The sequence below is a fragment of the Lathyrus oleraceus genome, chromosome 2 (assembly GCF_024323335.1).
Source record: "Lathyrus oleraceus cultivar Zhongwan6 chromosome 2, CAAS_Psat_ZW6_1.0, whole genome shotgun sequence".
NCBI classification, from domain to species: Eukaryota; Viridiplantae; Streptophyta; class Magnoliopsida; order Fabales; family Fabaceae; genus Lathyrus; species Lathyrus oleraceus.
The window spans coordinates 331,193,088-331,204,005 of record NC_066580.1 but is presented as its reverse complement, the minus strand read 5'-3'; the positions used below and the strand labels follow the sequence as shown (position 1 = coordinate 331,204,005).

General features: G+C 42.1%; 1 protein-coding gene and 1 long non-coding RNA gene across 2 annotated transcripts; both read left to right on the top strand.

Moving 5' to 3' along the window:
- Window positions 1-1,528: 1,528 nt before the first annotated feature.
- Window positions 1,529-3,577, top strand: LOC127123084 (uncharacterized). Its single transcript, XM_051053343.1, has one exon. It carries the CDS (start codon window positions 1,529-1,531, stop codon window positions 3,575-3,577), a length of 2,049 nt encoding a protein of 682 aa, XP_050909300.1.
- A 3,447-nt stretch (window positions 3,578-7,024) lies between these two features.
- Window positions 7,025-8,977, top strand: LOC127121382 (uncharacterized). The gene is made up of 3 exons (XR_007803432.1): window positions 7,025-7,602; window positions 7,711-7,881; window positions 8,054-8,977. It is a non-coding gene; the product is annotated as an uncharacterized LOC127121382 (long non-coding RNA).
- Window positions 8,978-10,918: the final 1,941 nt, after the last annotated feature.

The window sequence follows — 10,918 nt, the reverse complement described above, 5'->3', positions numbered from 1 at the left end:
AATTTGTACAAATAGATAAACACAAAAAAAATTGTGCACACAAATCTTCACAAAGAATGAGCAATTACTTAAATTATATTTAAATAACAAATGATGATAATAATAATAATAGGATTAATTAATTAACTACATAAATAGTAAATTCTATAACTGATTATAGTGATAATAAGGTTTTAATTAATAAAATTCATGTTTAGACCCAATTAGTTCAAACCAATCCTATGCTAACACCAAAAAAGGTAAAGAAACTACCAGGAAAAAAAAGATGGGCCTTGAAGGCCCTTTAAGCCCACTAGGGCGCGCGATAGCAAACGGGAAAAGGAGTGGGCCTGGCATCCAGGAAGCCCACATGGCTAATCAGTTCGGGTTATCTACAACCCTGAACCGGGTCTACCAAGGCCCTCCCCAAAATCCGGAATCTGGAGACAAAAGTTTGTATTTATCCCACAGCATTGGTATGCACAAACATTATTTCCAGCACGTCGAAAAGAGCATTCGACCGTTGGGTAGTGGGAAAGCTGGGTATTCCACTTATGACCATTAATCACAGTTTTAAAAAGGAAATGATGTGAGTCTGAAACGGGAATAAAACAACCATTATCAGTTTCATTATCTCTACAACTTCAAACCTCAAAATCTTCCTTGCACAAATCCAACACCTAAACGAAACTTACTAACGACGAACAAAAAAAACAAATCCATACAAATCCATACTACTCTGTTCAGGATTTCGAATCGAACGTGAGCGAAAATGGAGTAAGCAAGATAAACGCTAAATCAAAAAGGCTAGAAGAGAAATCTCGGATCTAAGCAAATCATGGTTGTTTAAGATAATATGAAGCATATGAGTAAAGACTTGAAGAAGAACATAACGAACTAAACCTCGAAGGAAAGAGCACGTTTTCGGCGGTCATGAGGAATGGGGCCGGATCTTGGTAAGAAGCCTTCTCTCCTTTTCCTCGCTAAATCATCTCTTCACTGCTCTAGGCTTTTCTTTTCCCTTCAGTCTGTCTTCACGTCACTCTCTCGTTCGTGCTTGGCTGAAGGATTTGAGCTCTTCAGCTTTGGTTTTCTGTTATGATTGAGGCTGAGGGTACAAATGGAACTTCACAAACATTGAAGGGAGCTGATACAAAAATTAGAAAAGGCCAGGCGGCATGTGATGCGGAAAGTAAGGCAACAAGAAAGAGTACCAGAGAGAAAAAGCCTAACAAACTTTTGGAGGACTTTACTATTTAGTGGGAGCTAGGGATCTAGTGATGGCAGGCAGGATATAGAACCTTCTCCCTTTTGGAATTATTCTTCTCTCCCCTTGGATTCTATCTTACATTTATTTTCCATACCGTAAGAAGTGGAATTGTATTCCACTATTATCTTTGTACTCATCACTTTATCATCAATATAAATTACAGAATCCTAATTTTCCATTCCTATCATACTCCCTAAATCCAAACTCTTACATTGGTGCTTTCATCCCCACTATGGCTGAAAACACGCGTATGAAGGACTCCAAACGACAATCACCTCCATGGCCGCTAACATACAGAAGCTCGAAGAGGATGCCGAGCGACGCCACTCTGAATACCTCCATCATCGAAACACAGATTTGGGTTGTTTGGAACGCGTTGAGGCTCATCTGGGTACACTCAAAATTGATTCAGCCATCTCAGGTGGGTCGAACTCACACACGACACCGCCACCATTTCAGGTTCGAAACGTGAAGCTTGATTTTCCGCGTTTTGATGGAAATGATGTGCTCCATTGGATCTTCAAAGCAGAGCAGTTCTTTGAGTTTTATTCAACACCAGATACGCAGCGTTTGACCATCGCCGCTGTTCACATGGACAAGGATGTTGTTCCCTGGTTTCAAATGCGAGCACGCGACAATCCCTTTCAGTCATGGATTGGCCTTACCAGAGCCCTGGAACTTGAATTCGGACCTTCACCTTACGATTTACCCCGCAGCCCCCTCTTCAAACTCACCCAAACAGACACTGTTAACTCCTACTACCTGCAATTCACCGCTCTTGCTAATCGATCTGAAGGGTTAAGCTCCGATGCTATTCTGGATTGTTTCATTAGCGGACTCCGACCCGAAATCAAACCTGACGTGTTGGCCCAATCCCCCCGTACCCTTTCCAGAGCCTGTGCCTTGGCCAAGTTGTTTGAAGAAAAATACCCGACCCGGCCCAAACCCTTCCAAGCAGCTCCAATAACCCGACCCCTCTCTTCTTTCCCCAATAACCAAAATCGTAACCCAACTTCAACGATAAACCAAAACCCATTACCACCTCTTCTTCCCACCCCCAACCTTAAACCCAGACCACAACTGTCGCGTACACCATCCGTCAAGAATATCTCGCCGGCAGAAATGCAGTTGCGCCGGGACAAGGGCCTTTGCTTCACTTGTGACGAGAAGTTTTCCTTCTCTCACCGTTGTCCGAATCGTCAGTACCTTCTATTGCAAGCCGATGATGAAGATATTGTAACATCCGAGGAAGGTTTGTTGGATTCTCCTGTGGACGCCACTGACGAAGAGACTCAAAACACTCAGGACCACCATCTCTCCTTCAATGCCCTTAATGGCTCCGCGGGAGTGGGGACTCTCCGATTCTTGGGTCACATTCAAGGGAAACCGGTCCAAGTTCTTATAGATAGTGGCAGCTCGGATAACTTCCTCCAACCACACATTGCAAAGTTCTTACAACTTCCTGTTGAGCATGCTTCTCAATTCAAAGTGTTGGTAGGAAACGGGCAATCCTTAGAAGTAGCTGGTTTTGTCAACAACCTTCAGGTATCAATTCAGGGTCACACAATTACATTACCTGTCTATTTACTACCCCTAACTGGTGCAGATTTGGTCCTAGGGGCACCATGGCTTGCCACACTAGGTCCTCATATCGCCGATTATCGTGCTATGTCTATTAAGTTCCACCTAGACAACACCTTTATTACTTTGCACGGTGAACAAACCAGGACTCCTTCTCAGGCCCACTATCATCACATTAAAAGATTGTCCACTACTAAATCTATTGCTGAGTGTTTTTCCCTCCACTTTATCAGTACACAGAGTGTTGTCACTCCTAATTTGGAGATACCGATGGACCTCGACCATGAATTGCGTACACTGCTCCTGAAATATAGTATGGTTTTTAACCCTCCTACTGGCCTTCCACCTAAAAGGATTCAGGACCATGCCATTCCCCTTGTTAAAGGAAGTAACCCTGTCAAGGTTAAACCGTACCGCTATGCTCATAGTCAAAAATCAATGATTGAGAAAATGGTCATGGAAATGTTACAACAGGGTATTATACAGCCAAGTTCTAGCCCATTTTCATCATCGGTATTATTGGTCAAAAAGAAGGACGGATCATGGCGATTTTGTACCGACTATAGGGCTCTAAATGCTATCACTATAAAGGACAGTTTCCCTATTCCTACCTTGGATGAATTGCTTGATGAGTTGTTCGGTGCTACTTACTTTTCCAAACTAGATTTGTTGTCCGGTTACCATCAAATCTTGGTTAGGCATGAAGATTGTCACAAGACTGCCTTTCGAACTCACCAAGGGTTGTAAGAGTGGCTCGTAATGCCCTTCGGGTTGACAAATGTGCCGGCTTCATTCCAAAGCCTTATGAATCAAGTGTTTCGCCAACAGCTTCGTAAGTCAGCGTTGGTCTTCTTTGACGATATTCTGATATATAGTCCTTCCTGGCATGCTCACTTGTGTCATTTGGAGGAGGTCTTGCAGCTTTTACAGGAACATTCCTTGTGTGCTAAACTCTCCAAGTGTTGCTTTGGCCTTACACAGATTGACTACCTCGGCCATACAGTTTCAGGGCAAGGTGTTGCAATGGATAGCTCAAAAGTGCAAGCAGTGCTTGAGTGGCCAAGACCGTCTAATCTGAAACAACTACGCGGCTTCCTTGGACTCACTGGTTATTATAGGCGCTTCATACAAGGTTACGCTTCGATTGCTCTACCTTTAACTGATCTTCTAAAGAAGGATTCATTCCTTTGGAATGACCAGGCTGCTGCGGCATTTCATAATCTGAAACGAGCATTAACAGTTGCGCCTGTTCTCAGTTTACCAGATTTTTCCAAACCCTTCATTTTGGAAACTGACGCATCCGGATCTGGCATTGGGGCAGTACTGAGTCAAGCCAAACATCCCATTGCTTTTTTCTCCAAAAAGTTGAGCCCAAGGATGCAAAAACAGAGTGCCTATGTGCAAGAGCTATATGCTATTAGTGAGGCTATTTCCAAATTTCGCCACTACCTCATCGATCATCAATTTATCATACGTACGGATCAGAAAAGTCTTAAATCTTTGACGGAACAGTCCATCCAAACTCCGGAACAACAGGCATGGCTTCATAAATTTTTGGGGTATAATTTCACTATTGCGTACAAGCCGGGAAAGGATAACATTGCAGCGGATGCCTTGTCCCGTTCCTTCATGCTATCCCTTTCCTCCATACATTCCTCTCTATTGCAACAAATAAAACAAGCGGGGATAACAAATGGTTTATATGCATCCATCTTACAGCAGTGTATTGAAGGCTCGCCACCGAAAATTGCATATTCCCATAAGAATGGGTTACTTTACTGGAAAGACAGACTCGTGATACCTGCAGCGCCTGACCTGATTAATTCTATACTTCAGGAATTTCACAGTTCCCAGTTGGGAGGCCATTCCGGCATTACTCGCACCAAAGCACGCATTACTGCTTAAATTTTTTGGTCAACTCTGCACGGAGATGTCACTACTTTCATCTCAAACTGCCTCATCTGTCAGCAAGCCAAGACTGCTAACACACTACCCTCGGGCCTGCTCCAACCACTTCCTATCCCCTCACAAATTTGGGAAGATGTGGCAATGGATTTCATTACCGGGCTTCCCCCATCGCACGGTTACACCGTCTTGCTAGTGGTCATTGATCGCCTTTCCAAATACTGTCACTTGACGCCGTTGAAGAGTGATTACTCGAGCCTCTCTGTAGCTCACGCTTTTATGCATTCAGTTGTCAAACTCCATGGTTTTCCCAAGAGTATTGTGTCGGACTGTGACAAAGTCTTTCTCAGCAAGTTTTGGCAACACCTTTTTCGATTAAGTGGCACCACTCTGAACATGAGTTCTGCCTATCATCCGCAATCGGACGGTCAATCAGAGGCACTTAACAAATGTGTAGAGTTGTACCTCCGTTGTTTCACCGCAGACAACCCACAACACTGGTTTCGGTTCTTGCCTTGGGTGGAATTCTGGTATAACACTTCATACCACACCAGCATCGGCATGACACCCTTTCGAGCAGTGTATGGCAGAGACCCCCCTCAAGTGATTAAGTATGAATTGCAGCAATCTGATCCTCCTACCTTGCAGGATTTACTCTGCGAGCGTGATGTTGTTTTAGCTCAACTGAAAGCCAATCTGGCTAAGGCTCAAAACCATATGAAAAATTTTGCTGATAAACGGCGTCGCTTCGTCGAATTTGCAGTAGGTGACAAGGTTTTAGTCAAGCTTCAACCTTACCGTCAAGTTTCTGTTGCCTTGCGCAAGAATCAAAAGCTTGGTCTTCGCTACTTTGGGCCTTTCGAAGTGTTATCGCGTGTCGGGACAGTGGCTTACAAACTAGCATTGCCTCCAACGGCAAAAATCCACCCCGTGTTTCATGTCTCTCTTCTCACACCGTGCCAGGGGCCTCACTCCACACCCTATATGCCCTTGCCATTGATTACCACAGCTCACAGTCCTCTAATCATGCCTCAACGTATTCTGCAGTCTCGCATGATCATGGTTCAGGATAGACCAGTCAGACAGGTGTTGGTTCAATGGACAGGTTTCGCCGCGGAGGATGCTACCTGGGAGGATTGGTGTCAGTTGCAGACCACATTTCCATCCCTTAACCTTGAGGACAAGGTTAGTTTCAATGGAGGGAGTAATGTTATGATTGAGGCTGAGGGTACAAATGGAACTTCACAAACATTGAAGGGAGCTGATACAAAAATTAGAAAAGGCCAGGCGGCATGTGATGCGGAAAGTAAGGCAACAAGAAAGAGTACCAGAGAGAAAAAGCCTAACAAACTTTTGGAGGACTTTACTATTTAGTGGGAGCTAGGGATCTAGTGATGGCAGGCGGGAATTAGAACCTTCTCCCTTTTGGAATTATTCTTCTCTCCCCTTGGATTTTATCTTACATTTATTTTCCGTACCGTAAGAAGTGGAATTATATTCCACTATTATCTTTGTACTCATCACTTTATCATCAATATAAATTACAGAATCCTAATTTTCCATTCCTATCATACTCCCTAAATCCAAACTCTTACATTTTCAGTGTGAAAATCAAAGCTGAGGTTTTTTTATTGAGCTTTGAGTGCAGGATTCAAGGGAGTTTCGGCAGGGTAACAATATGGTTTTTTTCGGATCCCCATTTTCAGTGGATTTCACTCGCTTTTATAGAGGGGTGATACGAGGTTTGTGTATGGTGTGAGCTGGCAAATCCAGCAAATCATTCCGTTAGGCAAATGGCTTCTTTTTGGATTTCATTGTGGCCCTCGCGTGAAGGCAATGCGTACGACTCTGTTGGTAGAAAGATTTCTCCAGATATGTGGTCCCTCTTGTTGAATCCTTTGTTGAATTATTATCGCAGTAAAACAAATACATTGTGATGTAAGTTCGGTTCTTTTTTACTGTCATGTAATATTTCATTTGTGACTGATGTGTGTCTTTAAATACTCCTTAATTCGAAACATCTGCGTCCTTCTCATTTTCCAAACCTATCTTTTTCATGCTTTTCCACGTACTCTTTTCATGTTGGCTTTGTGATTTTGTTTAACAACTGTGGAATACAAGTAGGTGATCTTACGTCCATGCATACACCCCATTTTCATATCCATATATTACTTCCACATCCCTGCCAGTGCATATTCTGCAGCAGGTTATGTGCACGTTGGTTTTGTTTTGGTTTTGTGACAGGTAAAACATGTTCTGCTGGCTGTTTTGCTTAGGTTTCAACAAGTCTATTATTCTATTATGATCCTCATTCCCACTTTGATTTCAACAGTGTTTATGCATTAGTTTTTCTTGGCGAGGTTGTAGGAATTAGTGATAGAATTGAACTATGTATTCCATTGTATTTGGATCAATGTAAAACCTGCCCTTGATCGTGATACCATAATAGATCTTGGCCCCTTCAGACTGACAGGGACTAATTGAAACCACCCTTTCTCCAATGATGGAGTTTACAGTTGCAGACTTCCCAATGCTACCTTTCCCAATCACAAGTATGGTTAAGGAGTTCGCATCCTCTTGTGTAAGGTTTCCCAAGAGTTCAAGCAACTTGGTCTGTGTAGGAGCGAATGTATTGATTCCTGACCATTCACGAACAGCTTGTTGTTGTGAAGCCATAACGTTCCACGAAATTACAGGGCAATGGTCGTTAGTTTGGAGGGATGTCCTTGACACATGCAGCTCATAATCCAAGTTCACTATGCTTCTTTCTCACAGAGCCATTTCAGATTTCTTAGGCTTTCTATGGTCGTGAACTAGATTAGTAACGTGCAACTGGCGTATGTGGTCATGATATTTGATGACAGTAGGTATGAATTCTCTGATTAGAGGTATTTCTATGGCGAATTTGTTTGAAACACTTGGAGAAATCAGGCATATGTCTATTGTGGTGAAACATGCCCTGGTTGGCTTTGCAGGTATGTAGGTTATTTGTGCGTGGTTCTGATGTGAACTAGATGCTCTGCAGTGGATTCCCTTCCGCAATGTGGTCGGTTATTCGCGGTTTCCTCTTTTGAGTTCTGCTGCGGTTTTTGAAGGAGTGTTGACGCTGCAGGGGTGATGCACACTTTATCGTGTTGGTTCACAAGGTAAGTGTAGCAATTTGCATTTTGTAATGACCTTGGACTTTGTCTTGTTTTGTATGTAGAATCTAAGACTTTGCATCATGGTCGCAACCGGGTAGGCTTTCTGCAGTAGTTAATCTCTAGGCTATTTGCATCCTTGTTTCACATTTATACGTTGCTTCTAATTTCATGACAGTGTGTATTTTGCAACAGGTATCGCTGACTTTATCGATGTAGCCTATGTCATCATAGTTTCGGCTCGGATGTGACAACTTTGCAGCCTTATTCTTCAATGTGTTGGTTCGCCTTCAACTTTTCAAGCGTAATGCCAACATTCGAAATTTCTTGCATCAAGAACCAAAAGGTTCCATGATTTCTATCAATACCAAAAAATGTTTATTTTTTACAGATCTGTTTAACCAATAACGATGGGTGCCTTCGAGTTCATTCAAAGAAGACTTTATGAAAGACAAAAGATCAACTCCAGGAGTATATTCATGTGATAGATCATCCCATGCTGAGAATCCTGGATATTATTGTTTTGATAAAACCCTCTTAGTAAAGTCCCATTAGCAATTGGTTGAGGAGAAAATGGCACTGAGCTTAAACCTTTTCCACATTGCTGATAGCAGCCATCATGAGGACATGATTATATCAGGTCCACTTATGTGATAACATGAATGGGATTAGCGTCGGTCACATTAATACTTGGTTTATTTTTCTTTTGCAATAATTGGTTTATTTTTCAATGCACAACTGCTGTCGGCTTTGTTGCCGTTGATGCATCACAGGATACTGGTGCAAATTCACGTACCGATGCGGATGGATTAACTCTGTTGGAAGCATTTGATCGCTGGTTTGCACCCCATGTCCGGGTGGTGTGATCTTCCTATCTTGGTCCTCTAGCAGGAATTTGATTCACTGCTAGTTGATCCTGGTTCGCTACATTCTTCCTTGCGGAAGGGATTTGAAATAACATTGCGCCTCCTTTCGGCGAAGATCTATTTTCTTCTTTTTGCAAGTTGTAGCTAGCATTGTACTTATTTGCGCTAATAGTTTTGTAATGACAATACGTGTAGATTCTCGTTCATCTTTGCAGTTGGTCTTGATTGTAAATGAAGCAAGTGGTTGTATTTGGTATTAGTTAACTTGAATGTGAAAATGTAATTTTGAACATGTTTTGAGAATGACTTGTATTTATGGTTTCTACCTGAATCATAATGAACCTAAGGTGGATTATGAAGGAATGAAAATAGGAATTATGGCTCTTTGAATTGTATCATGGTTAAGTTGACTTTGGTCAAAACTCATTTTTTGCATCTCTCTCATGTATAGACACGTGTAAATAAACAACCATGGCATTTTGAACGAACTGTGCTTATGTTAAATTGATTGATGGATTTGGACTTTTGTGAATCTTGTTATGAACTTGATGTTTGGAACGGCGTGGGCTTAATACGAGCTAAATGGCGAGTGGATATATTGATGGATTTGGTGAATGAATATATCTTTCAATTTGGGAAACATTAAGACTTGACGTTTGGATGAATCATTAGCATAACTCAAAGGACACAACCATAACTTGAATAAGCTCGAAGTAAAGATTTTGGTGAGAACCATGTGACATAATGAACTAGGACCTGTCTGGACCTTTATGGGTCAAGAACCAAGGGTAATGACAGTGGCACGGAGTGACTCGAATAACCTTGACCAAATAAAACTAGGCAAAGTATGAACTATGTATTTTGAAGGACCCAAATGAACTAGCTCAATATGTACTTAGGCCCAAACCAAAGGACACAATCATAGGATTGCATGAAATTTGGCCTAGTTATCAGATTAAGTCACAATGTCATGAAGGATGGAATTTAGGGTTATGGGCCTTTATGAAGGCATGGAACATGATTAGGGTTTATGAACATGATTAGGGTTTATGGACATTTTGTAAATGCTGGTGAAAGACTTTTACCCGGACAAAATTGGGGTATGACACTCTTGGCCATCCTTCATCATCGTAGCATTATACTGATATGGCATAGCTTTATCAGATGAATACGGGATTGGGCCCACTAACTGTATTACCAACGACGATACTAATCTTTGACTGTTGCTGTTACTGGAGTCATACTGGATTACCAACTTTTCAGGCTGCTTGAAAACAAGCACTATGACATTAACATCGTCATCTACATGATGAGATTGAACAATTTGAATCATGCCTTCATCCATCAGTCGTTGGATGTCCCTTTTCACAACTTCGCAACCCCTCAGGTTAACACTACAAACACCACAACCATCATGGTCGTGCTCACAGTCAGTTACCAAACAAACATCCTTATGCATCTGCACTAAGGACCTCCTGATAAAACGCACATCAAAAACTTTACACTCCTTAGGGCAACCATCCACCATACTCACAGAAGAGTTCCCATGAGCGGGCAATGGATTTGCTTTTACATTCGGCGCACCGTCCTCGAAGGACACCATACCACTTTTCATCAATTTTTGAACCTCATACTTGAGTGGGTAACAATTTTAAATATCATGTCCGGGTGCTCCTTGATGAAAAGCAAAACGGAGCTCAGGCTTATACCACCAAGGAAATGGTTCTGGAATTTGTAGCGGGTTTCTTGGGTGGATCAGGTTCTTGAGAACCAAGTATGGATAGAATTCTGCATAAGACATATGAATCGGGTCGAAAGAGACCTTCTTCCTCTCAAAATTTTGTTGATGATGATTGTTGTTGGTATTGTTGTTATTGTAGGTGTCCGTTCGTTGTTACGATTGTTGCTGTTGACGTTGTTGTTGAACTGATGTTGTTTGTTGATTAGAAAATACCGGGATAACAGAAGACACTTGATGATGATGATGTTGACGGGATGGTGGATTTGTTCTTATCTGAGGCCTCCTCTGCCTCCCACTGCTTATTGCATTTGCTTCACTGTCCTTCTTCTTACCGAAATTATTGCCATATCTCTTGCTTGTTGATGCCCTATCTCTTGACAAACGTCCCTCTCAGACTCCTTCCTCAAGCCTCATCCCCATGTTTACCATTTTGGTA

Coding starts and splice junctions, on each gene's coding strand:
- LOC127123084 (XM_051053343.1), top strand. CDS start 1,529: ATGGCCGCTAACATACAGAAGCTCGAAGAGGATGCCGAGCGACGCCAC.